The sequence below is a fragment of the Drosophila melanogaster genome, chromosome 2R (genome assembly GCF_000001215.4).
Source record: "Drosophila melanogaster chromosome 2R".
NCBI lineage: Eukaryota > Metazoa > Arthropoda > Insecta > Diptera > Drosophilidae > Drosophila > Drosophila melanogaster.
The window spans coordinates 19,396,920-19,424,908 of NT_033778.4; the positions used below are offsets into that span (position 1 = coordinate 19,396,920).

Sequence of the window (27,989 nt, forward strand, 5' to 3'; positions counted from 1 at the left end):
TTACATTTTTTGGAATGACTACTCAAAAAATAAATACAAATAAAAAAAACCTCTTTTCAAATACTTTTGAATTTTGTACAATTTTCAAGTTTTTATTTATTACGTGTTTACTTCTTCGTGTGTGTCGTGTTTTTTCTTGTGTATAATACGAATTTAAATATATATTTATATGCATTTTCTTACACTCTAAACAAATTTTATGAATAAACTTTCGGCTTCTCGTTTGCTTTTTTCAAAAGTTTTTTTATTATTTGCACAGAGTGAGAATATTGACATATTTCTAATGTTAATCTAAGGACAAAATTATACAGACTTTTTCGCCTTAATGACGCAAAAAAGTTGCTAGAAATAAGCTTCTGTCGTTGCGCAAATAATCAGTTTAATTATACTTTATATTTTGCCGTTTTTTTTTTTTGTTTGTTTGTTTGTCTAAGGCTCAGCAATGCAAGTATTATGTTGTAAAGAGAGTGTTTTCAATGTGGTGGTGGGTTTGGGTAGGAAAAGCAGAAACATTCGATTTATCTGGCATTAATCATCGGGGTTTTAATTTTATGTCAGTTAATTTGAAATGTAAATGCGTTTAAGTTGTGCCTTAAAGTTTTACATGCTATGGCAGTCGTATATAGTTAATTGCAGTATTCGTTATTCATCGATTTGAATATTATAAATGGAAAAGCGATTACAAATCAAGCACATCTACTTACAAAAGAAATGCTGAAATTTGATTCTTGGAGATAATTTTTGGAAAATTCCAACCATTCTCAGTGATTGTGTTGTTTCTGCTTTCCTCAGAGTAATCGCATGTTTTAATGCGGGCGTGGTGTATTTTTGGATTTTCGTTTTCTTCATAATTTATTGGTTTTTATAAATATATATATGTATATGTATGTATAAACAGTTTTACGTACATAAAAATATATAATTATTTATATAAAAAACTAATACAATTGCTGCATGTATACAATAATTATTTATTCGTTTTGTGTGCAAATTGTGGCTGCCCGGAATTTAAAAACAAAACAAAAGAACACAAAAACATAAAACGCGCTTTCACAAAACACACACATGCCTAGAATATCAAATTGTAGTTGTTGTCATCGAATTTATTGCATTTCTAAAAAAATATTGCATTTAAGTATTATGCATGTACCACGCTTGTACGTATGTGTCTAAAAACAAAAGTTTGCCTTTGTTTCAAACAAATCTTTGTTTGTCGTTAGAGTTGCCTGGGAATTTGTACCCTTTTTTATCTGTTCATTTGCTTTACCATGTCATCATGTAGTAAGGTGTGTTGCGTAGTTATTTTATAAGCTAATACATCTAGAAGATATTTGCAAGTTACTTGTTTAGGACAAAGCGGCGGTGTCGGATATTGCGTGTACACCTGCAAACCTCATTCTCGTTTATCATACAAATTGTTGTGTGAATTGCATTTATCTCTCTCTGTGTGTGTGTGTGTGTGGAGGGGAGGGTGTGTTGCCGTGGCCATCGTATAAATTAAAAATTAGAATTATATTATAATAGATATAAGCTGTGAATGCGAATTAAGGGAGGGTGAGGGGGATTTCCCCTTAGATGCATCTCGATCGATTTTAGCTGCTCATCCGTTGCTTGTTTAGGCCTCTCTCTTTTTTTTATATAATGCTTCTTTTGCTGATCTGGCTAAAGTTTCCATTTTCTCGTGGTATCATTGTCGTTATTTTTCTCGGTTCCCGCTGATGGTGGGAGGTTGGTCAAGATTGCTACTCCTACGGATCACGCTGATGGTCAGCTTAGGCCTCGGCCTTCTTCTTCTCCTTCTTCTTTTTCAAAAACGATGGTGTGCGCAGACCCTTCTTCTTCTTCTTGTCTTTCTTGGGGGATCCGTCCGTGGAGACATCCTGGAACCGTAATAGAAATTTGCAGTGAGAATATCGGTTGCGCTTCGGTTAGTAAATCAAATGAGGTTAGCTCAATGCATGATGATGTTGTTTAAAACTGGTTGTCTTGTCGATGTAGCAACTCTACTTGCTAATCGCTTACCACCCAGCTTACTGCTTGTGAGTGTTCGAGTTGAAGAAGAGATCCGTAGATCTTGGATCGCAGGATCAGTTCGGATGTACTTACCTCTTTACTGCTCTGCGAGAAGGTGCTCAAGTGTGCCTCCGAATGATCGCCATTTTGTACGTTTTCACCTGTTGCAAAAGGGTCGAAAATGTCGTTAGTAATTTGTATAGCAGTGTAATTTGGCATGGGTCTCCTACAAATGTAACTCAGTGGACGCACACAAAATATTTGATATTAATTTCGTAATTACTTTCACCATATGAGACACGCACGAATAATAATCTAACTAAAACATGTACATGTATTAAATGTTTTGATTGGTGTGGATGTATAAGTACATAGATGGAGTTTAGGATTCGCTATTCAAACACGAGGACATGCAGCAGGATCAGCAATATATGTTAAAAAGCAAGCAGACATGCAGTACAAAACACAAACATAAATAATAAATGAAATTATTTTACCTGGGCGCTGATTAAAGTTAACTGATTGAAATTAATGTTTCGTAAGTATGAACACTTAACCTAAAACTTTCTTAAAAACATTAAACATAATGAAAACTATATTTATTATATTTTAATTATAAAAATATGAAACGAAAATCAAGATTCGACAAAAATTAAACTTAACAATTTCACAGATGTTTAAATGTACAATGGTTGGCTCAGATTCAGTTTTAACTTTGCATTTTCATATTGTGCTTAAGTTACAGTCTTAACATTTAAATTAAGAGAACAAAGAAGTAAAAAATGCATTAGTTCGATTTGAAGATTTCCAAATTATCATCATTAAACTTAATCTAGTTGCTTTATACAATCATTTCACTGTTGTCGATTTTCAAATATCACAACAAAAGCGAAGATGTAAATTTTCCATCAAAATCATAATATGTATCTACGAGCTGACAATTCCATCGGCCAGCTGCGAGAAGCGAGCCCGGCACTCGTGTATGATGGCCTTGTTGTGCAGCATGTGGGCTGTCACCACGCTATTCAGCAGACGCTCCAGTTCCTTCTCCAAACTACTGAGTATATCATTCAACGGCTCACCCTCCGCTGGCAGTTGGGGAGAGGCTTGATCCTGTTTGGTCGACAAATCGCCCACGGCCACATAGCTATAGGTGTGGCACAGTTCTGGTGCCGAGTTGCTGCGGTGAACCATGGATGATGAAGAAGCCGGTGCCGGCGGATGCATAGTTGTGAAAGAAGGCGTAGCGATTGGAGCCCGCGATGTAGTCTGTTGTTCATGCAACTCTGCCTGTCGCTGTTTAAATGCGAGTTGCTGCGAAATATAGTGGATCTCCTCGTCGATTACTCGCTCCAACTTGGCGCGAAACTCCTGCTCATGGGTCTGGACCGTTTGGACGCACTCGGCATTGCGCAGCGATACGTTGATAAGAATTTCGATGGTTGCAGGTGACTGTGTGGCCGTCGGCGTGGGTGAGCTGCTCAAGGTCAACTTGACGTGCTTGCCCTGGGTATAGGCTTCGGCCTCTTGAATAGACGAATCATTGCTGGTGGTGGCCAGACGCGGACGCCTGCCGGTGGAATCGCCAATACCACTGTCGCCTGCGCAGTGAAAACTTTCCTCCTGCTCCGCTTCTGGTCGCTCCCGATCCGTTTGATCCCTATTATTGGCATCTGTATCCTTGGGCAGAGCATGATTACTGGGTAGAAAGGTGTAGCTGCGGTACAGACCGCTGTCCTGCTCCCGACTGCGCGGCATATTGATGGCTAGGCCACTCATCAGGGAGTCCAGCTCATCGAGGCTGTCGTCTAGACCACTGCTGATGGTGGCGCTGTAGACACGCTGCTTTCGCTTCGGTGGCGTAACTTCCAGCTGAATGTGCTTCTCAGAGATAAAGGATTGCGATTGCGATTGGCACTGGGTTGGATGCGTTGATGTCACCACATTGAGCAGCTTGCGGTTGTCCAAGCTCAATGTTGTGAGATCTATGAAGGACACAACCTTCTCGCGCTGCTCGGCCACCCGTTGCCAAATGGATCGATGTTCGGGATGCAGGAGAATGGTTGGTGACGTAATAAGCGGACAATTGAACCCGAAATGCGAGATGGTGCGATACGGAGTCGATGATAAGCCCAAAATAGAATGATTCCTCTCTTCCGGCAATGATACAGATGCCAAGGCATTGCGTACGGGGGTGCTACTAATAACGCTGGACTCTTGGGCCATGAATCCGGCTCCACTTTCGTTGTGATGAATACTCATATTGCCATCGTTAACTGGCGGATAGTTGTGCTTGCTGACGGGCTCGACCTTGTGTATAACATAAACCTTATGCATTAATGGAGCCATTTTCATGCAGGCATACATGTATTGGCCAGGCGAATAAAGGAACGCATACTTTTGAGCCAGTTGAGAGACAAGTGCTAGAATCGATATATATCAAATGGCGGGTGATGTGGATATAGAAAGTAATGTAAGTATGATTCTGAGCACCTGAACCTCCAAAAATTATCACGACCAACATAATTTACACACTGGACGCAGGACAAGGGACGTGAAACACTGGATGACATATTCTAAGACATTATGATGGAATATTTACTACTAATAATTAAATTTAAACAATGTCTTATTATTAATATAAACCCATAATGTTCGATTTTTTTTAACCCATAATTGTAAAGATAAACACCATACCCTTTATAACTTAACATAAATTTGCTGAGTACAAAACCAATAATTCACACATTTTTAATGGTTCTATAAATTACATTACAAAAGAAGAAAGTTTTCAATGTTACAATGTTAAATATATGAAAAATAGTACAAAAAATGGTAATGACAAGCAATGTTAAAATCATAAACGAATATAAAATGTTCAAAAAAAAAAGTGTTCAAAGTTAGTGTTATCCTTTCGTTCCTCAATATTTTTTCATAAATTCTTCATCAACTTCTGGTTTCACTGCTACTGGGACATGGCCTCCTCGCCACCTTCATCAATTAACCCATTTTCAAAAAGTCCCCCAAGCTCTGATAGTTCCTCTGAAGTCTCTTGCTTTATGGGCTCCACCTCTCGCACAAACATCTCCAGACCACGCACAATGCAAACCGTTTCCAGCGTCACCACATCCTCATCTTCGCAATGAGGAGTCTCTTCGGGCTCCGCACCACCATATATGCGAATTTTTTTCATTGCCGCTTTTGAAGTCGAGGGTTGATCATCGGTATTAACAATATCATCCTTATCAATATCCGCCTGCATGGAACAAATGCTGTCCTGAACGCCATTAATTTCTTCTATTCCCATAGGCAGAACATTTTTGGATTCGTTATCTATGCTCTTCTTCTGTTGTTCCACTTCTTCGACTTGGTCGTCTTCTGTTGTACCCACTTCAAATCCGCCTGCTAAGCGTGCGAGTTCTAACGATGATCCGTCTTCATCGAGTTGGTTACAGATATCTGGTATTTCCAAAAGTGGAATTGATTCGGGCATAAATTCCATGACTCCAAGATTCTCTTCTGCTTCGTCCCTGCTTGGCTGTGAAGATTCTCTCTCTTCTCGCGTGGTATCGTTTGCGCTGTAGTACACAGAACTGTTAGTCCCATTCCTATTATCCTGAGTTGCAGGAGATGATACTTCTTGACCTTCCTCCAACTGAAAGGTACTCATTGAAATGTTATCCGAATTTGCAGGATCTTCATCATCGTCCACATTGAACGTGCTACTGGAAAGAGTTCTGTGCAGAGATTCATTAGATGAGCTCATCTCGCGATTATGGGCTTTATTTTTATTACGCATTGGTGGAAGGATAACCAAGGGTCTACGACGTTTGGCAAATGGTGATGGGGGATTACCCCGAACGGTGTACAAAGCCCGAGCTGCAGTAGACGATTTCTCATCGTTTTGACCACGTGGAGACGTTGGCAAGGCAACCCATAGGCGTGCTCCGCTATCCCGTTGGCCACACTGAAAAGTATACACCGAGGATGGGCTTGATTTGGCTCTAGGGGAAGTTACGATGTTGCTTTTATGTTTTCTAATCGAACCGGCTGCAATTCGTGGTCTGCTGGCATTGCGAATATTCTCCTGAATAAAGTTGCGCTTTCTGGTTGGACTTCTTCTGCACACAAATGTTGTAGACGAGATGACTCGATCTATGGGAGTGTCATTGTCAATGTATCCCCGTTCTCCCGCTTCGTTCTTCTTTTGATCGTCATCCTCACTTTGCTGATCTTCGGACCAGGATCGCGACATTCGGGGTGTTGGTCGGGTGACTAGATGAGTGTGCGCCATTGAGCTGCACGGTGCACTGATATTATGAGCTGACAGGGATGAGCCACTGGGAGTCAAAGTGGTGTCATGCTGTATATTCTTCGATATCGGTGTCCTTAGATTCGTGTATACATGCGTTTGTGTGCGAAATATCTCTTCGCTGACCAAGTCTTGCAGCTTCTTTGGCGTCATCTTGTTGCGAATACTATGGTCAATCTTTCCAAATATAGGCTCCGCCTCGTCAAGTCTTTCTTTCTCGATCCGATGCAGAACCTCGCGTTCCAGCGGTGTGAAAAACTGGTTATCTGTCTCTAAGGAGCTAACTTCTTGAGGATCTCGGATCTCAGTCTCAACCAAACGATCATTTTCATCTGTATCTTTCAGGGGGGTTTTGTGTTCCATTGGCATAAGGACGGTTACTTGCATTGTTTCGCCAAGAGCCTTTTGGAACTCAGCCTCCACGTGATTTTCATTTTCGTCTATGTCTTTCTCGTCGACAAGATCCTTCTCCTTATCCGAAGGTTCCTCTGGCTCCGTTGAAATGGGAGTAAGAGGTTTTTCGTCGTCACGCTTTTCCTCCTGTACAAAATTATGTTGCAGTCCGTCATCTTCTTCGATACTTGAATTTATGGGCAAATCGTAAAGTGGTTCCTGTACAGACACAGTATCATCGATAGCAGGAATGCTCTCGAAACTTCTCGACCGAAAGAGATTACAAACTTCGGCTAGGGAACTATTGGAAGAGGCTGGTGATGTTTCACTGTGAATTGCTTGTAGTTTTTTGGTACTTTCCACCAGCTTTTCTAGGTTTTCGCCGGCTAATGTAAGACTATCCTCGAACATCTGCAGAATGTTCGGTAACTCATCACTTGCATCAGCGATTGTTCCATCATTGAATCCGTCTTCAATCTCGCCTATATCCTGGTCTAAGCAATCATAAGCACTAAGAGTCGCGACTTCCTGGATATTTTCATGGGTATGCATCTGTTCTTTGGATTCAAAGTACTCGACATGATCTTGCCAAAGCTCCTGGAACTCAGACTTTCGACGCTGACGCTCTTCGCGTGTCATCAATTGGCGATCGACCTGATTGTCGCCAGTCGAATATTGTTGATTAAACTCCAATGTGATGCAATGCTCGGTCAGCGGCTGTTGGGAAAACTCATCTGCATTACTCGCTATCATATGGTCCTGGGGTTCCAACCAACGCCCAAAACTCCACACTTCTGTAATGTCCACTTGTTCTGCACAGTAAATTCTTTGAGGTGGAGCACTTGTGGCACTCGCTCCAGCACTCGAGGTTGCCTGTTCCACAATCAGTCCCAACAGGCTACTTTCACTGTTAATGGGGCGTGGAGTATAATCTATGTCCGTCGATTCTTCCGAGAAGTTAAACTTTTCGATTTGACTAAGGAAATTATAGGTGGAAGAGGATGGAGAACACTTCTGTGTCTGTGTGTACGCATTACGTTGGACCCTCGGAGGTTCTGGCAACTTTTCCATTTCCCTACGATGATCGCATAACTCAGGCAAAGTCGGCAATTGGCGGCGTTGCAAGGGAGTGCTCCCTGTACTTGCCTGCTCCTCCGCACAACTACTAGTAGCCGTGCCACTGCCAATCCTTTGCAGCTCGGGCTTAAGGCGCAGTAGTTTGTCGAAACACACCTGGCACAACTGTTCATAGCGAGGTGTGGCGAAGATCTCCTCGTAACTGATCCCTCGTTGCATCGGTCGGTAGCCCAAGGCATTATAGTCTCGCTCCCTGGGCACATGCTTATGCTCAGTGCGTGGCTGCTGGCGTGGTGAATTGAATCCAAAATGGGAGCCCGTGCGATACGGCTGCGGATACATAATATTCACATTTTGCAATGGTCTGCGCGATGCGGTAGAGGAGCCCGTGACGCTGGTTATAGTGCATGTGCTGGCGGTGGTGGCATTTGAGTTCCCAGCTCCTCCGCGATAGCTACTCGCCAGGTAGCCCAACTGCTCGCTATGCAGAGCCCGCAACAAAGCGGAACACACCTCCGGTTGGACGCACTGGCCCACAGAGGCAGCTGTAGCATAGACATAGGTATACAGACGCTCCGGTGATGGATGGGGATCCCTGCGCTTTGTTGCAAACAGATCACGTCGACACTTGCTGTTATTGTGTACGTTCCTGTTCCGCTCATATAATTGGTTCTCCATGTCGTCTCCATACTCATTATTCTTACTATCGTCTAGTTAAAGCGACATTAAATGCAGGTGTGGGAGGTAAGAAAAGCCGAAAAATTGTAAGTATATGTGACAATCTATAAAAAGTCCGGAGCCAGCATCTTAGATAAGTGCGGCTCTCGAAATACATACATAATGCCAATACGTACTGGATTACAGATCCATAAATCTGAAAAACATATCCCATTTTTGGTTGTACTTAAGTCTGACCTATTAAAAATATCTCGAGCTTGGAAAAACGAGCAGTTTTTAAGGGCATTTGAATTAAAACAACGAGTTTCCTGTGCAAAAGAGTTGACGATGTATCGTTTCACCCAAAACCAATGTAATGAACTAAGAAAACCGCAATAAATTATTTCAATGGTAAATATCAACCTCAAACTATAGCTAGTGTTTAGTTGTGGTGCATCAATAATTTGCCATGGGCTTGTGGATTATATAAGGGTTATATTGAGTATACACCATTAACAACGAACTGCTAGTGGATTATATGGGGTATTATAATGTTTCAACGATATTATATACAATGGGCGTTTAGCCTGAGTACATTGAAGGATGTAAGTACTGTGGAGTATCTTTCAAATGGGTCTTGTTCGTTACCTCGGCCAGTTGGCGGCTTGCGATTTGTGGCTGTGTGAGAGCGTTCGCCGTTTATAAAACTAAGTGTGGCTAAAATAGTATTGAGAAATAAAATTATAAAATCATATTCAGCGACAGACGATCGCAAGTAAATCGCTAAACAATTGTGAGACAGACGTAATCAGTTGCCTTAAACTATAAATACGTAGTGTTGCATGAGTTTTAGAGTTTAGTATCGATCAAGCATGCCTTAAACTTATGGTATACGGATTAGTTGTGTTCACTAATGTACGAAATGGCTGCTGGGCAACTAAAGAAGCAATCAACAGAAAACAGCTGCAGTTTAAAACAAAAATTTATGGAAAATTGCGGTTAACACGGAGAAAACCCAACAAAACAGCAAGCTGCAATTTAATTTCTTGGCTAACAGCGCATATTGTGATTCAACTAAGAGCATTCAGCAAAAGTTGATATGACATGTTGAATGTGGTTTAGTGTGCAGGTGGCTTATGTTTTTGTTATGCTGAACATTTTTTCTATAAACTATTTTCTTGATTTTTTATTTATTTTTTTTTATTTTTTTGACTACACACTAAACCTTTGGGGCTGCACTCACCTCCAACTCAAAAGGGTTTTTCTTTTTAAACTGCATATTATTTAGTTATTTTTATTTTGTGTTATAGAGCGCAGCAGCCGCAGAAGTAGTAGTAGAAAAGGTAGTATGTAGTAGTTGTGGTAGTGTAGTAGTAGAATTTTTGTGTTCTGTTGAGAACTTCGGTTGCTTCTTGTTGTTGGTTGCTGGTCTTTCGTTTTGTTATAAATTTTTGGTTTATTTTATTTTTAGCCTACACACACTTCGCTTTCATATCAATACTAACTAGTGCTTTTAATTCGCATTTTTCCTGTTCAATTTGCCAATTTATTTGGTTTTGTTCTTTTTTCCTATGTAAAAATAATGGAAAGGTCAAATTTTGATTTACAAATTGCCAAATTCGGAAAATTAAACGAAAATTTTGTAAAACAAAGGATTAACTAAAACTGCAGCTTTTCTACTATAAAAAGTTTCTTTTTGTTGTAACATTTGGGATTGATGTGCTGTCGTATTGTTGAACGTTGAAATTATAAATCATTTTATGAACGCCGTACAACAGTTGGTTCCTTGGAAGTATTGTGTAAATGTGAATTATATTGCACAATATTTAACTAATAAAACATAACTAATTAGAAGCTTAAGATTTTTAACAAAACAGCAAATAATTTTGAGGATTTTACAGAAAGGAAGTTGTGATAGTATCAATTGCTACAAGAATTTTTTTGTTGACTTCATTAAGTAATTTGAAAGTGTTGGTTTCCATTGAAATGTGTGTAGTTTTAGGCGTTTGTGTGTGGTTGGTAAATTTATAATGCGAAAATACAGCAAAAAAACGAAAAGAGGGAAATGGCATAAAAATGTTAATAAATGTTAGGAATCAAATAAAATAAGAATACCAAAAAAAAAAAACTAGGAAAATAATACTACAAGGAAATTATTATTATTTAAAAACTACGCAAAATACGTTTTAAATATAGCAGCATCTTAAAGACCTAAATTATTAATAAATTATTAAACAAATAGTTAACAAAAAACAAAAGTAAAACAAAAGAAATAAAAATGAGATAAACAAAATAACGGAACATAAAAAATAGAACTATAAAATTTCGATCACATAATGACTTGTAAGACAAAACTCTTGGACAAGTGTACTTGAAATGTTTTATAGTGTGCATGATTGAAGTAATTTTAATCATATATAAAAATTAAAAACAAGTAGATCACATTTTTTAGTACAAAACTGGACTTACCATCGCTCAGCACGACTTCCGCCTGCCTTGGCACTGGCGCTTGCTGTGTTTGGATCTCAATGACCTGGTGCTCTAGAATATCCACATAATATTAGTTTCCAGTAATCAGTATAGTTTCTAAATAGTTAACATACCGGTCTCGGGTTCGCTTTGTGGGTATTTCTTTGTCCCCGCCTGCAGGACCGCTTCGGATTCCGAAAAGTCTGTGTCGGTATCTGCAAAAGTTGTTGTATGCATTATAAGTAACTATTTGGTTATTGGTTTTGTATGATTGCTAACTTACATTCACCATGCACCGATTTCTTTTTGCGCTCCACCGTGCGTTTGTATTCATTGAGTTCATCGTCTGTGACGTTATCGAATGGGTTCTTAGCATACGGTGCCTTGTAGACAGTGGCATTGTGCTGGAAGCCACGCTGAATGATTCCCTTGGAGGCGGCACCCATCATGACGACATGATCGCCGGCCTGCGAGACCGTTGCATCCTTGAGTCGGCTCGCCTCGTCCCATGTCACGCCCTCCAGAATATGCGACTGTGGTCCGGCTGAAATCTTATCTGCCCGGCGGTTGTCCTTAATCTGTTTGAAAAAGCTTCCACTTGTTAACAAAGTTCATTGGGACTAAGAGTATTATAATACTGACTAGTTGCTGGACACGCTTAAATTCCCTTGGATTGGTTCCTGCAGGCACAAACTGGAGTGGATCTTCTATCCTCACTGGCGTTGAGTGGGTGGGGGAACCCTCAGCCACCCACTGTCATATTTTGTTTTATATTGTAAATTATGTGTTGTGTGTTGAGGGTGGGGTGGGATCAATGCAAATAGAAAAGAAAGAGAAAGAAATTTGATTTTAATGTGGAGTGAATACTAAGATTCATATCAATATGGGAAGATTCTTAATTATAAACAAACATTCCCATTCAACTGTTCGATAGATTTTTACACGTGTGATCTTATGTGAATTCGTTTACACCAGTCTTAAAATTAATGTTACATCGTAGGCATTCCAATGCAAGTGTTTTTCGAAATGTTTATTTTTAACATACATAAGAATATGTTCCTAGATATCAAACTTTTCAATGATCAAATAAACATAAATTAACTAAAATAACAAGCATAAATGATTTTGTGCCTTGAATAACAATGAAAACCAATCACAAAGAGAATAAAAGAAAGATACCATAAAACATGCAAAGAAAAATTTTATGAATGAAAAATAATGCGGTTAAATATGAAATCATTGATTCGGTAAATTAAAAAATGTTTTATTTATTACATAGTGATTAGTATTCATAGCAAATTTCTTTCTCTTTCTTTGCATTGTTTTAGCGCTATTGTCTTGTTTTTGAGGCAGCGAAATCCCTAAATGAGGCACAAAATCATCTATGCAAATTTTTATTTCTTGTTTATTTTATTTATTTGATTAATGCACATTACACAATATTTGTTTGCTTGCTAGCAAAGCACGTAAAATAATTTTGGTTTAGCCCGAGTTTTAATTCTATTTCCAAAGTATATAAATATATAGAATTTGTATATTGATTACTTTCATTTACTTAAACTCTAAAAATTTTATGCGTGAATATAGTTGCAGCTTAGTGGCAAAGTTGAAACTAAAACTGAGTGCTAACGAAATGGAAATTATATATGGGGATAGCAAGTGGAATGTCTGTAAAGAGTTGAAGGATTCGGTGTCCAACAATTTCAACTATTTTCCCTCAATCTCCTTAAGGTTGGTGGTTTTGGTTTGCTTCATATCTTCGAAAGTAATGATTTCTACCTTTGTAATCTTCTTGGGATCCGGAGTGCCGGTCTCCAGAACCTCGACCTTTTGGTAAACGTTTGGCGAGTTGAGCCACCGACTGCGATCGCCGCCTTTGCGAATATCTCCCTTCTTCCAGATCCTAAAAGTAAATAGATTTTATTAGGGAATTGTTTAGGTACAATTTAAGTGCATTCGCTTACCCTTGACGGAAGAGTTCCTCCTCCTCAAGAAGATAGCCCAGTGATGAAACAGCTGGCGGTAGTTCGACATCGTTCTTAGGCTTGGGAGGATCCGATTTGATCAGTGGATGACGGTAGATATAGCCAGTGCGATAGCCAGCATTGTCCAGCATGCGCATCAAGGCCTCAAATTCAGCACCACCCACACGCCACTTGGGCGGACTGCCAACCTTGGGTACTGCTTCGGCTGCATCCTTTTCAGCAGTAGCAGCACCATCTTCGGCAGCGGCGACGGCGGCAAACTTCTTCTCCAGATCCTCCGGCGGCCGGCGCGACTGCTCGTAAATGGCCTTGCGCGACTCCTCTGGAATCAGCACCAAGTTATCCAAACCGACGGGCAACAGCTTCAGTTGCGTCTCACACGCCTGTACAATGTGACAGGCGGCGAAGAAGGCTTCCTCGATGGTCTCTCCGCAGCACAAAGCACCGTGATTAGTTAACAGAATCACCTTGGAGTTGGGACCAAGGCTGCGGACCAATCGATTGCGCTCCTCCTCGTCGAATAGACCAGTATAAGCGTGAGTGGTGATCTCGCCCAGCACACAGGCATCCTTGGTCAAGGGCAATAGACCCGTCTTTAGTGAGGAAATAGCCACGACTGGACTGCAGCCGATATAGATGGCGCATCGAATATCTGGACGGGCAGCATGTACCACCGAATGGAGGACAAAGTCTGCAAGGCAGTTAAAAACAGATAAATATATATTTGATATATTCAATTATAGGTTCAATTGTCAGCCACTTACGACTCTTGTTGCCGCCAAAGTTGGTGGTGCCCTGCTCCACAATCTGTCCTTGCATATCCACCTTGTTCAGCGCTGAGGCAGTGATCTCGTGGTAAAGCAGGCCGTATGGGTTAACCAGGAAGTACTCCTGATCGACCTTGAGTCGGGCGGTGATCTGTGCCCCCAGACCCTGGGTCCAGCCGTACAGATCGAGCAGACGGAATGTGGCGGCCAGCTTGCACCGGAGTATCTTCTCGCCCTTGGCATAGCCCATGGACTCGACGCCGCGTATATCGTTGATTGGCACCATGCAGTTGCTGCTCTTGAAGACGCTGCCCACCCTGGACACTGGTACGCCCACAATGTCCGACAGCTGCTGCAGGATTCCACTAGCGCCAGCACCTCCATCGCGCGCCGAGTCCACGATACGCTCCAGCTCCTCGCGGAACAGTTTCGAGCCCATTATAGCCTCGACTCGCTTGCGACGCTCCATTTCGCGCATATCCTGGAGGAGGAGAAAGTAAAGTGGTGGTGGTGAGTGTTTGGTGGAGGGGTTGTTATCCAGTTGGGACTTCGACGGCCTGCACTTACCTGTTCAATATCCGCGGGACGTGCTTTGCTATTGTCATCATCTTCGCCGGCAGTGGGATCTATGCCATTCTGTGGCGGTTGCTCAACTTCAGTCATGATTTCAGTTAAAATGCTGCAATTAAATGGAGAAAAAGGGTTTTTCCCGAATTTAGAATAAGTTCTTCTTCAACTTGACGCTCAGCTGGAAAATTTTCGACTGACCTTAAAAACTGCAGGGCAGTAGCACCAAAAAGGGGGTGGCAAACAAGAGAGAGTGGAAAACGAAGAGAATGCAATGCAACCAATAGAGAGAGATATGGAATGACTCTCAGAGAGCGGAAAACTGACAGGTTTCCCTGTGAATGTCAAAAAGTATTTTTGGGGAAAGCAGAGAAAGTGGCGGGGCGACAGAATGGACTGCCGCATATTTCCACTTTAGTTAATTTCTAATTTTGGCCAAAATAAGTTCTAGATTTTAGGGGAAAAACGCATATGTACATCCGTATTTTTCCCCATATACACGTGCTGAAGCAGCGGCAGCATAAACGAGAATCGGTGAAACTATTTTTAGATCCATTTGGCTTTTTAGAAAACCCAAAATTAATGCCACGAAAATCAAAACGAAAAGAAGGAACTACTAGCTATCTCGATCACGAAACGAAAGAGCGAGAAACCAAAATAAACAAACCAAATTGTGTGTTGCTCTTTAAATCTTTAGGCGTGGTGCGTACAAATACCACAAATTTTAACCTTCAAATTGTTGTAACATTCCCCGTGCGAATAAAAATGCTAAAGATAAATAAATAATGTCAACACGACTAAGATAAATCGAAAAACAATTTCTTGGCTCAGCCAAAAAAATGCAACCCGAACCAACTAAAAACGAACCGACTACTTCATTCGATTCCTACACGATGACACACTTGCAGCAACAATAAACCATAATTAATGTGCATTATTGCTGACCCGATTTTTTACAATTACACCCACTAGCAATTTTTTAGTTCTGCGCGTAATTAAAGGCATAAAATGTGCCGACTTGGAGAGGAAATTGCTAGAGGCAATGGAATGAAAAGAGGAAAAATTCTGGAAAAGAAAAACTACACACAGCCAAAATTCCGGTATATTTGCTTTAAATAAAAACATTTTGGTTATAACAGTTTTATTTGAAGCTCTGCTATTCAGCACAAATAAAATAATAAAGAAAGAATACTTTTCATTACTTATTAGGCTTTAACATTTTTTTTATGTTTCTGTCATTCGTGGGCGGCACCTCTTTGTAGTCAGCTTATTAGCTTAGGGAAAGAAAACCTGCTCACAAAAAGAGGCAGGCACAATGCAAATGCATGGCAAAAGTGCATTGCCAAAGGCTTTATTCGCTGCTGACTTTGCCGTTTTGCTAATTATGACGTATTGGCAGGCAGGCAGGCAACGCGTGCCGCATATTTTAGTTTGCTCCTAACAACAATATCGTGATGTTAGGGTAATTGAACTTTGCTGCCAAACAGAACTCCACCGCAATGTGCGTGGGTGGCGGGAGAAGTTTTTGGTTTTGCCTGAAATAAAACCAAATAATGCTGAATAAACGATTTTTAAGTGTCCACACAAAAAATAAAAAGAAAAAACGAGATGCAGACGGGTCAGGAAGTTTTGTGTGCGTCGGCGTTGAATAAACTTAACGAGCCAAAGAGTTGAATTTTCCCGCGTGGGCTGATTCAGACTCCTCCGATTGGAGTTGCTTGTTGCGTAGGTGGCAAAAGGTTGATTAAAGTCAAGAGAAGAAGAGTTCCTACGACAATTTGATTTCTCACGCGTTGCAATAGACTTCAAAAGTTCTCAACTTAAATACCCTGGGTAAACGAACTTCTTAATGCAGTATTACATTGTAAAACGATTGACGTTGCACTGCAGTTTAATGCTACAGAAAAAATGTTGAATAGCCCAAAACAAAAAAAAAAAAAAAAAAAAAATCGCAACTGGGGTTACCTTATGTAGTCAAAAGTGTCAATGGACAAAAGTAAATTTGAAATCGTATCTAAACCTGCATAACATTTGGTTTATTGAACCTAAGCAATGTCAGACGACTTCACCAAATCACTCTTGATATTTTTTCTCTCTCTGCGACCTTTTTATGCGGAAGACAATAATTAAATTTAGGAGCAGCTAATGCCACAGCGACGCCATCATCGTCGCCACCGGCGCGTCAGCGTCAGACAATTGTTGTTGACATTATGCAATTACATCACACTTGTTTGCTGCGGGACACACCCATGTCTTTCATTGGTTAAAGTGTGCCGGCTCCGAAACCGGCAAACAAAAAACATACATATATGTACATACACGTTTTTCGTCGAGAATGTTACGAAGGCAAGGCCGATAGCACAGGTCTAACTGTCAAATACTCAACTAAACACAACATTTTCACCAAGATAACATAAATAAAAGTTAAACAAGATAAACTGTAACCAAATGACTAAATAATACTAAGGAAATGATCTTTTACCTGAATTGTTTAAACTATGAATATAAATAACATATCATGGTCTCGACCTAAAGTTTAAACCGAAATACATTTTGCACTTCAATTTGCACAGCTCAAGCCAATTGACCCAGAGAGCCAAACACCCTCAATATTCATATGGTTTTCACACATACGCCGTCGTTAATTAAATTTCCCAAGTATTCAATTATCGCGCAACGGAAGAGATCTTACGTAATCTTCCACTCAATCGAGCACAGACCAGACAGCTGTTCCATCGCCTCAAGTGCGAGATGTAAGAACGGCAGGAAGGCAGGCAAGGCAATAAGGTCGCTCGCAAATGAGTTCATTCAGTTTTAATAATGCAACAAGTCACTCAGTCAGTCAGTGGAGCATATGGCCAGATTCAACAATGATGATCATGTGGAAAGATTTTTTAAGCTAAAAAAAAAAAAAAAGAAGACTAGACCACTCCCATATGGTGGCGATAACAATAAATATAAGAAAAAGTTGCTGAAACGGAGAGCAGTAAAATAGTGACAAGTGTAAATAACTATAATTCGTAGGCAGTCGCTTCACTTTTAGAGGCAAACTAAAAAAACTGTACAAATCGAGATTCTAAATCTCTGGAGGTTTACTACTGCTCATTTTAAAAATAAAACTGTCAAACTTTATATTGTTCTGACATTATATAGTTCTGCTTTTAAAAATTCCTAGATAATGAAAATCTATCTATCTAGATTGTTGTATAAAATTGACGATGTGGATCACTAGGAAGACGCGCACACCGTGAAAATATATACGTGTTCATCTGCGAAACATTGTCAATAGGAACTCGCACAGTTAGCAAGTCCCGCAGTAGAAAGTTTCGCGCCAGACCATCCCCAGAATTTCAAACTAACGCACTACGAATGAGTAAGAGGGCTGAGCTGCTCCGATGCCAGTTGGTATATTTCACTTTGGACGCGGTCGCTTCACAAGCAGTCGTGGCCGAGTGGTTAAGGCGTCTGACTCGAAATCAGATTCCCTCTGGGAGCGTAGGTTCGAATCCTACCGGCTGCGATGAAGTGTATATTTTACTTTTGTGAAACTAGTAAATGTTTGCATATATAAATAATTTGCAGTGCACTTTTTCATTCATACATGATGTTTTTGTTGCATTATTATTTTTATATATTTTGTTTGCCGCACTAAAACTGTTCGGTCTTGGGCTCCCGATTTCCAGCTGTTTCCGTGGTGTAGCGGTTATCACATCTGCCTAACACGCAGAAGGCCCCCGGTTCGATCCCGGGCGGAAACATGAGATACTTTTTTTATGCTTTTTATTTATAAGAAATCATTTTTCTCAAATCACAAACCCTTCAGTTTAAACTAAGCCTAAGGTATGAAGTTAAAAGAATTTCATATTTTTCTATGGAAATCAGATTTAAGGTTTCAAAAGAAACATTTGGTTTTCAAAACTCCGTTCGTAAGAACCATGAACAAATTAACGTATAAATTCATAGGGCTGCTGCCGTCAACTATAGTGTGATGTGAAAGTTGCTACTATAATCGCATAAAACGAAAGAAAATGTTTCATTAGTTTCCGGTCGTTCCACATGGGGCCTATGAATGAAATGTAGTATTCTCGCTTTGGCTGCTATGGGTTCAACTGTTTCCGTGGTGTAGCGGTTATCACATCTGCCTAACACGCAGAAGGCCCCCGGTTCGATCCCGGGCGGAAACATGTGTCTTTTTTTTTTCTTTTCGTAAGCAAGAAAATATTTATATTTTTCTCGTGCCACCGACGTTTCAACTTTTAATGTATTTATAAGCTTTTAAATAAAGATAAGCTAAGTGACACGCTTTCTGTCATTCATGGGCATATCTGCGACCTGTCATCACCGAAATGTCTTCATCGTGGTTCTGCGCAGCTTCATCTCTTCTCACATTTAGGCATTCTGCCGTCCGTGCGTGGAATTTCTTAATAAGGTGGTAGCAGATCTTCTAGCCGAGGGGATTTTCTCTTCACATGCCCCTCGCTAATTTTGTTTGTTTTGCTAACAAGCTGCCGGTTTGTCTGGTCCGTACCCGTACGTTCTTCTTTTCTCCCCTGTTCTCTCGCCAATTTAGTTTATTTTTTACTAGTTCTCAGAGTCCAGAGATCCAATACTGAACGTCTACCGAAAGTCGCGTGTGAGTCGCGTGTCTTGAATTACAAAATCCGCACATAAATCTCATCGAAACTGGCGCCAACGCCCATTGTGTATGAACAAAAAAATAAAAGTGCATAAATAAGACAATTGCTGCTTCTGGTGGAAGGAAAACAAAAGTTAAATGACAACAACAAGTGGTCAAGTTGAACGAAAGGAAAATGACTTGTTTGCTTTGCTTTCGGGCTTCTGCTTTTTATCTGCCCTTGATGTAGGAAAAAGCCCCTTTATGTAGAGTCCAACCAAATGTATTTCTTTCGCTGCTTTGGTGTCTTTGACTCACTTGGCCAAAGGCCAGAAAAAAACCTTGCACAATTTTCGTCTTTTTGATTCACATAAATTTAGTTTGTAAAATTGCCAAATAAACTTGAAATCTGCACAGTTGTTGAGGTTGTTTGACGTGCATGGTGGATAATTAATTAATATTGCGCATAGTGAATGTTAAAATATGAATGGCAAAGCTCCTGGCACCGAAAATATTAATTTAGATTTACTTTTGTCAAATAAAAGTTGCCTGTTATTGTATTTCCTCATCACACAAGTTAAGTCCTTAAAACAATCTTGTTTGTAAAGTATGACATCATCCAGGACATTGTCGCACCCAAAACCTTCACCCTCTTTCCCCACCACAACTCAAATAAAACTTCATCCCCCTTGGAATATGACGTCACTTCCTGTCATTAACTCAAAACGAAACGCAAACATAAACAGCCGAGGCACAAGCACCACCACCTCCCACCCACATTGCGCCCACTCCAAGGATATTTTTACGAGCCGCGTGGAAACATTTCCCGGCCGGCAAATCGTATTGGTGGCGCCACCATTCCGGCATTTTGTGGCGCCGCCAACCATCAAAATTGCATGGCAACACGACGATAATGAAAATGCCGGCCACGAAAAGGAAAAGCCGAACAAAAAAAAAGTATCAACACTGTAAGGACAATAGGAAAGCCCAATAAAAACTTGGGCGTGTCGCGGGACAGGTATTTCCACAAGGAATCGCGCCTCATTTCACTTGTCCCCGGCATTGAGGTGGATGATTGGTGGTTGAACTCTGGTGACCCCGACACGCGATCGCAGCCCGCTGCGTGTTTACGGTTAGTTTGAGTTGCCCGGATAATCGATACACACATGTCCTTAGCGACAGTAACTTAATCTTGATACGACCGCATATTTGCAATATTAAATGGGGTTTTAATTGCACTGCCACGTACAGACTACAACATCCGGTTCGTTTGGCAATTATTGAAGGGTTGAATACTATCGACAGGACCTTAGGATAATGATGATTACAGGTTGCTGAACCTTTTTAAGGTTGTTTTAAGTTTTGAACTATATGAACAATTTTAAAACGGGAACATAAGATTTATTGCTGCTATAAAACTTTAGAAACTATCTTAGAAGTTTTGAAAGATAGAAATGATTTACAACCGCAATCAACACTTATCTACAATTGGGAATCCCCATTGAATTTTTAATTAAAACCAAGCGAAGATTCATTATTTCCCGCTTCTACATTTTTCTTATTGGCTTTGCGGTGATCGTAAAACAAAACTAACAGGAAACTTTTTACCCCGATTGCCAAAATGAAAAAAGAAATGGAAACCGAAGTTGGTCTTCGGTTTGGTTCAATGACCCATTTATGAAAGTGCTAGATGAAGGCAAAACAATCCAATCTTCGTTGCTGTCTTTCTGTTTATTGCTCCCTTTATTTGCCACTGAAAGCCAGTGTACCATGCCCGAAGGGTAAATCAGAATTTATACATTGTACATACATAGATATGATATATATATAGCAATATATATATATATATACATATAACATTACGCACATACTCAAATGGTCGTAAATGAAACAGTCGGTATAAAAAGCGCCAAGCAGACTCAACGCTTAAGTGGCTTTTAATTCAATTTCAAGCGAAGCAGAAAGAGAGCATAAAGAATGTATGATGTACCAGTACCAAAAAGTCCAGTAAAACAAAGGTCATCCTTAATTGAATTAGAGGTGAAGTTATGCGTGGCATGTAAAGAGATCTAGGAGCACTGATGGCAATTCAGCTTTTTTTCTCTGAAATCTGACAGAAGAAATTAAACTATTACTGCGTATAATAACAAATTTAATTATTCACCCTTTTCAGATTTTTTATGTGAAATGGTAGGTCTTTTTCGACTTGCTTCCCGTTAACGCATGTTACATGCGTATCTATATCAGTGTGTCATATAAAAACAGCTTATCACACAAAAAGTTAAGAAACCTCGCCCCCATGACATCACCTTTAGTTGTTGATTATAAAATTATGAATAGTAAATCTATGCAAAAAGAGGAAAACATCTCCGCTTGAGTGCCGTACAAATAGTTTATTTCTCTTTGACGGTCACGTCCTCGATTAGTTCTCAATTAGTTTGGCAAACAATACAAAATAGAAAAAACAATGAAAAATAGAATAAAAACCCGGAATATAATTAAATATCGCTCAAGTGTGGCGTAAGCGAAAAGTTCAAAGTTGAGTGAGGTGTGGTTTCCTCTTCTCTCTGAATTTAACTCAAACCTCTCCTCAGCAAACAAGAGTCAATAAATACGAACGAGAGCCTCAATCAAAATGATTGCAAAAACCAAAAGCAAATATGTACCGGCAGATAAAATATAAAATAAGTCAAGAGAGGGGTTTCGAGTTTGTTTGCTTCGTTCTGTTATTGTTTGCTTGCTTAGCACTTGACTCATGGGCGTGCACAAGACTAAAACTTACCTTAAAATTGAATTTGTTGCGTGGTTATAATACTTTTATATTGATGTCCCTGCAAAGAAGCATGAAAAACGATTTGAAATTAGTAAACGTGGTTAAAGTTCAATAGAGTACGATATTTATGTAATAATGTAACTTTTGTTTTTTTTTTGCTCAATCCCAACAAGAAAACGTTAAGTTAACAGAATTAAAAGCAATATTTTATCAAAATGTTTCACAACAAACTAACAACTTGTGCAAAATTCTATACTGTCAACTTCCTGGTATTTTGGCTTAATAAAAAGTAAGTACTTAATTGGCTTTCCATGACAAAGTACATATTCTATAACGAATTCCCCGAGCAGAGAGCATTTTCCCTTTTCTCGGCCGATTTTCTCGTCTTTCATAGCAAACAGAGAGTTTATTGAGATGCTGTGTCTGCTGTTCGGCGGTCAGCGCCTCTTTTCGATGATGTCATGTGAATATTTTTAGTTCGAGCACGTTAAAAGATTTTCGTACTACTCGTTATTTTATATTGCGGTTCGCCCAGACACACACACACACACACACGAGTAGATAGTAAACAATACAATCATATGAGACGACTCTCCCAGCAAACAAAATAAAATAATTTAATTATCGACGGGTAGGCAGGCAGAAAGCATAACTGGAATTCTTCGCCAGAGGAAAATCACTACATGGAAAAGCGAGAAAAATTTGCATATAAATTACTAACTGCATTACGAGCTGATAAGCATATGGGTATGGCCGAATAACAATTCAATTTGATTTAATAACACCTTTCTTCGATGCGCTCAGGTGATCTTGCACATTTCACTTGCCACGCACAATTGCAGTCTAATGAAATTGGCCAATAAATGCTCTCTAAATGTTTATGCGTGAAAGCCCAGACACGAACGAAACAGCATTGCTAATGCAGTTTAGCCGCTTCTGGTGTTGATTTACAAACTCGGAGGATATAAACGATTATGTAAGCCGCCTCTTTCGTGCGCTACACAATCGCTTTTTTCAACCTCCCCCATTTTTTTTTTTTTGTAATATTTCTTTTTTTTTTTTTTTGCATTATGAATTCATTTATGCGGCAACACGTTTGCGCTTATTGTTGCTTCAGCTCAGCTCACAGCTCATTGTTATATGCCGATGATAATGATGATGGTCTTTTTATAGAGCTTTATTGTGTTGCCCTCGTGTTTGGCAATGCTTTAGTGCAGAGATTGTGTTCGAAAAACCAGATTTTTTTTATCGACATTTGTGCCCGGTACAAAAATGGGTTAGCATTTAAAAAGAGGAAAATCATCTGACAGGGTATTTAGAATTAAAGGTTGACGGAAGAGCAGCAAGCAGCAATTGCAGTGCCATTTATTGTATTATGGTCAGCCACTTGTCACGTTTGTACAGCCACAAATGTAAATTACACTTAATTCCATAGTATTTACATTAATTACAACAAAGTGTGGTAATTTTAAGATACAGGAAAAAAATAAGAACATAAGAACTGGTTCCCATTTCCCACGCCCACACAACCGGAGAACGAAATTAGCCTAAATTCCAGTTTAAATTTAGTTCAGTCGGATCAGACCACCATAATAACAGGCTTTCAATCACTTTCGGTCGACAGAGAGGGGTATATATGCAATGAAAGAGAGGAGAGAGAATACAATTCAATTGAAGTTCAAGCGCAGCGCAGATGAAATGCAAGCAAGAAATGTTGAAGAAGGCAAGAAATGCAGACACACAGCTCCATCATCATCATCTTCCCATCTTAACAGAAATTGTCTACATTTTTCTCCGCTTCGCTCCCCAACTTTTCGATATAATTATCCACATTGTTTTGCTTTCCTTCTGCGGGTCGCCAGCTTTTAAAGCTGAAATAACAACAGCAAACAGTGACAAACACAGTTGACTGCACTTCAAGGCATTGTTTGAGTAGGGAGATCTTTATCTTTTACATATGATGTGGATTTAAATATTTTTCAAAGAGTTCAGAAAGCTTTGAAAAATGCTGGATGCTTTTCTGTTCGGTTTAAACATTTTAACTTTACTTAATATCCATAAATCTATCTCAAAACTGAAATATATTTAATACTAAAGACTAACCGCAAAGATGCTGATTGTTTTTTTTTTTTACTAAATTAAGTTTTTTTTATATGCTTCCAAGCAAAACCTTTAAAGGGTGTAAAAGCTTCGACATGCTGACAACTCTTTTTCTCTCTTTTCTTCCAAGATTTATGTTGTGTTGCAGCAGTTTGTTGTTGCACGATGCGGCCGTGCTGCTTCTGCAACTGTACATTTGTTATTGCTTGTCGCTGTGCATGCCGCTGTCTCTGTCTATCTCTTTAGCTGGGTTTCATTGCCTGGTTTATTGTTGTTCTTGCTGTTTTATTGATGAGCTGCAGTTGTTTAGCCAGCAGCAACATCTCTCTTTTTTTTAATCTTGCTTATGTGTCTCTGTTTTGAAGCTTGGCACGTACGCCTCTTTTATTTATTTATGTGTGAGGGTTTTCAGGCTGGCTATCTCCCCTTCATTTTCCCGTCTCACTCTGTTGCATCTTCACGTCAATTGGCTTTGGGGCAGAAACAGAGTAGAATTTATTTTTCAGTTTTTAGGGAGCCATAAATTTTGAGCATTCGCTCTTGGACAAATTTGTTTTTCGTCTTAGCCAGAGTTGCCAGACTCGCAGAGGAGCTCCACTGCAGCCACATTAATCAAAATTATTCAGCTTAATCCTAACCATTTTCAAATCAATTAATCACAAGTGATGTGACGTCAGTGGGAATTTTGATAAGCACACGCTTGAGTAAACAATTTTCAGTTCCCAAATCAAAAGTCATTAGGACTGGTTGGCCCCATCAAATGCATTTGCATTGACGGACACGCCTCAATAAAGGTTAGAAAGTTAGTCTTTTCGTATACTTGAAGTGCATTTCTTATCGTTTTTCTTATTTGTTTTATTTGTTATGGTTTCGGGGGCTCACAATTTCGAATTTCCGTCTCATTTCCATTCCAAAACATTTTTTGTTGTTTAGTTTCCTCAACAATTGTTTACAGTTTTAACTATGCACTTCCTCCCGTGAGAATGAAACGCACACAAAGAAAAAAAGAGGCAGTCAATTTTATTTTGGTTGACCCGTTGACTACGAAAACATTCAGAATTTTCCAATCCGTAAAGATTTCGTACTTTACTTTATGTTGTTTAGGTTATATCATATTTCGTTTTTTTTTCTGTGTAGATACTTTTATGTGTCACTTTTTTTTAGCGGAAGCAATCGTTTTTGTATTATTTTTGTTGTCTTTTTACACTGAGTCTGCTTCACCTTTTCAGTATTCGTAGTGCAAATGGAATTCAATACAAATAATGCCTCAACGATTTTCGAAAATTCTCTAAATGCAACTTGCGGTGTGCAAAAAACCTCAATTGAAACCCTCAACCAACGAGTCACGTCTAATTTGCGAATTGAAAACGGACAACAGAGCAAGAGGAACAAGTGAAAAGCTTGATAAGGGGTGATAAAGGGGGAGGCAGCATAAGCAATGAATAAATAAAGCCCACTGCCCATGTATTTCTATGAGTAAATTCGAATTAGCAACAAAAGCCAGCAAACAAAAAGAGCAAATTTTTATTTTATTTTTTTACCTTTTTTATAAGCAATGTGTGCGAAATGACGTCATGTATCGCAAAATATGTAGCTAAGGCAAATGGAATGCTCGAATTTGATATGATGAGTATATAGAACAGGAAGTAAGGTAATAGAAATCGAAGAATGTTGTAAATAGGTAGGTAGTTAGTTGGTGGCAAAGGAGAAATTCCTTATAACTTAAATTGGGAATGTTGTTGGCTTGTTGTAATGTGGATATGTAGGTACTTGTATAGAAACAGCAATCTAACAAGAAAACGTAACCAGCGCGAAGGTTCTGATAAGATTGCGGGAGAGCACACACACAATCGAACTCCTATGACTTGCATAAGAACATCTATAGAAGGCTATATATAAAACAAAGTTTTATAGGAAACATTGCTAATTTAAATTATATTAAATTCTATAAGCGTAATGTTTCATTTAAGCATAGCGCATTGAATTGGGTTAAAGAATAATTAAAGTAAAAGGTTATCAATTCCTATTCGTTCAAGATTACAATAAATTACAGAAATATCAAGATGGGCTCTGAATGACAACAAAAAATTTAAAAATCGAACTGACTGAGTATCAAGAACTACCTCCGATACCTATAAAGTCTATTTTGTAGGCATTGGGTTGCACTGACAAATGGCATAAACAAGTTTTCAATATTTACAAATCTGTTTATCACTTGTTGCTGCTTTTCACTATTTACTTTGCTGAAAGGCGAGAGACCAAGGAGGAAAAGTGGGTCATGAAACTTGCCCACAGATGCGCGCCAGCAGGCGGATTTATTGCCCAAGTGCATTAGGCACACGGCTAGAGATTTGCAAGTGGCATTCGCAACAAATTGCCAAATAAAAGATGAATAAAATCAGCGACGAGAATTGGAAAATGGGTTTTTTTTTTAATCTGACAAGCGCATAGAAAGCCGGAGGTAGAAAGAAGCATGAATCATATGGAAAGGAAAAGCACACGCACACACAATCACACCCACCCGAAAAAAGAGAAAGAGAGAAGAAAAGTGGCTAGAACTAGAAGCTCAAACAGTGGCGTCTGAATGGGGGTCAATGTGGTGCTACACCTTAAACATTTGCTCATATTTCCGGATAAATTTAAATATAATATGTTCTTGATCTTAAATGACATTTATGACCCCTGAATAATAATCTGTAGTTTCGCCACTGTCTATGAAGCATAACAACAAAATAGACACACTACTCACTCACACACGCCGTGTTGCGTGAGCTTGACCAAACCCAAAAAACAAAAACAACACTTATTAGAGAAGCACAAAAGATGGCGTCACCGGCCGAATTGCCGCTCATCGTCATAACGGTTAAAACGAATGCAGGGCACGAGGGGACATTCACTATTTAACGGGATTATAACACATCATCCGGTAGATGCAAGAATACTCACCGGTACTTTTAGTATTCTTTTAAATTCGTTGATCCTCCAGTGGCCGCTAACACAGGCACAGGTCACAAATACAACGGTCACACTCACTGTATGTGTTAGAGGAGAAACGCACGCGTTTTTTATAAATGTATTCTCGCTCTCGCACCTCGGTTTTTGGTTTTCAGCCGCTAATTCGTACAAACACACATACGCCACAGAGGGAGACTATCAATAAAAGGGGAGGGAGAGGGTAGAAAATTTTAATAGATTTAACTTTTTATTGCCTTGAATGCAATATGTTTAAAATAAATAATTTTGTTCTCTTTTGGGCTTCTTGCACTACACCAAATAACTGTTAATATTTTTTTTTTTGCAAAATTGCCGCTCCTAACAGCACTTAGCACTTTTAATTCTTTGAATTAAATTTTAGTTGCACCGCAGCGAATAAATATTTCAAGTTGAATTGCCTACGAGAACTTAATCCAAAATCGTACGGACACGTCCGACGGGCAGAGCACGAATGAAGCGCAAAAGAGAACTGCGCACGGACAGTGGCAAAGAAGCCGAGAGAGAGAGGGCGGGCAGTGTTAGGCAACGTCAAGTGGAGATGTTGAAAACAACTAAACTGAAGTAACTTCCAGACAAACTGGCTTCCAAACGGGGTTAACTAAATTCGGTAAACAATCGAAAAGCATTAGTTTGCCTTGCAAATCACTCAAATTGCGCAAAAGTGTTCAAGAGAATACGAGAAGAGAGCGAAGGAAAGTGGGAGAGAGAAAGAGAGTTCTTCATCCTGCAACGCCCAAATATACACGCTTGTGTGTGTGCGAGAGAGTGTATGGGGAGGAACGAATATTTGGAGCAAAGCGCAGGGGAAAATAGCGGTGCAAGTCCTTTTTGCCACCTTGACCACAAACAAAAAACGCCTTTTTTGGCGCTCTCTTCGCACTTTTAGGTATTCTTCGCACAAAAACTATGTCAATTAAGCCGCACACGTCGATTATGTCATATTATTTATACGAATACACTTTCACACACAAGCGCCGCGCCATATACACACATTCGTGTCCGTGCGTGTGTGTGTATGAACGGCGTCGCATTCTCGTCACCGGCAATGCCGTGAAAAAATCGATGGTCAATTTGCTGTACGGGTGTATTCGCCTCTATTTTCTCGTTTCATTTAATAAAGTCTATCACTAATTTTAGAAGCCCACTAATTGGTCAATGGGTTCGATAAAACCACTGCTTACAATTTGTAAATGCTGAACTTCACGAAATTTCGCCCGCGTGATGTGTTTCGTTTTCGATATTTCGTACTACGATTTTGTTAGGGATG

At 39.6% G+C, this 27,989-nt stretch overlaps 1 protein-coding gene and 5 non-coding genes across 21 annotated transcripts; 4 read left to right on the forward strand and 2 right to left on the reverse strand.

Moving 5' to 3' along the window:
- Nucleotides 1–112: 112 nt before the first annotated feature.
- On the reverse strand, nt 113–27,984 carry hts (hu li tai shao). 16 transcript variants are annotated; one of them, NM_001259491.2, is made up of 13 exons: nt 27,904–27,984; nt 26,675–26,878; nt 21,638–21,686; nt 14,241–14,352; nt 13,671–14,154; nt 12,886–13,597; nt 12,701–12,824; nt 11,564–11,674; nt 11,205–11,499; nt 11,056–11,136; nt 10,922–10,993; nt 2,107–2,174; nt 113–1,880 (listed from the first exon to the last, which is right to left on the reverse strand). In NM_001259491.2, the coding sequence occupies exons 4-13, from the start codon at nt 14,334–14,336 to the stop codon at nt 1,773–1,775; spliced, it is 2,151 nt and encodes a 716-aa protein (NP_001246420.1). In that variant the 5' UTR covers nt 14,337–14,352; nt 21,638–21,686; nt 26,675–26,878; nt 27,904–27,984; the 3' UTR covers nt 113–1,772.
- On the forward strand, nt 2,850–4,416 carry asRNA:CR43430 (antisense RNA:CR43430). The gene has a single exon (NR_048145.1).
- snoRNA:hts-a lies at nt 17,436–17,571 on the reverse strand. Its single transcript, NR_048146.1, has one exon. It is a non-coding gene; the product is annotated as a snoRNA:hts-a (small nucleolar RNA).
- tRNA:Ser-CGA-1-4 (transfer RNA:Serine-CGA 1-4) lies at nt 17,679–17,760 on the forward strand. The gene has a single exon. It is a non-coding gene; the product is annotated as a tRNA-Ser (tRNA).
- Nucleotides 17,926–17,998, forward strand: tRNA:Val-AAC-2-1 (transfer RNA:Valine-AAC 2-1). Its single transcript has one exon. It is a non-coding gene; the product is annotated as a tRNA-Val (tRNA).
- Nucleotides 18,352–18,424, forward strand: tRNA:Val-AAC-2-2 (transfer RNA:Valine-AAC 2-2). The gene has a single exon. It is a non-coding gene; the product is annotated as a tRNA-Val (tRNA).
- Nucleotides 27,985–27,989: the final 5 nt, after the last annotated feature.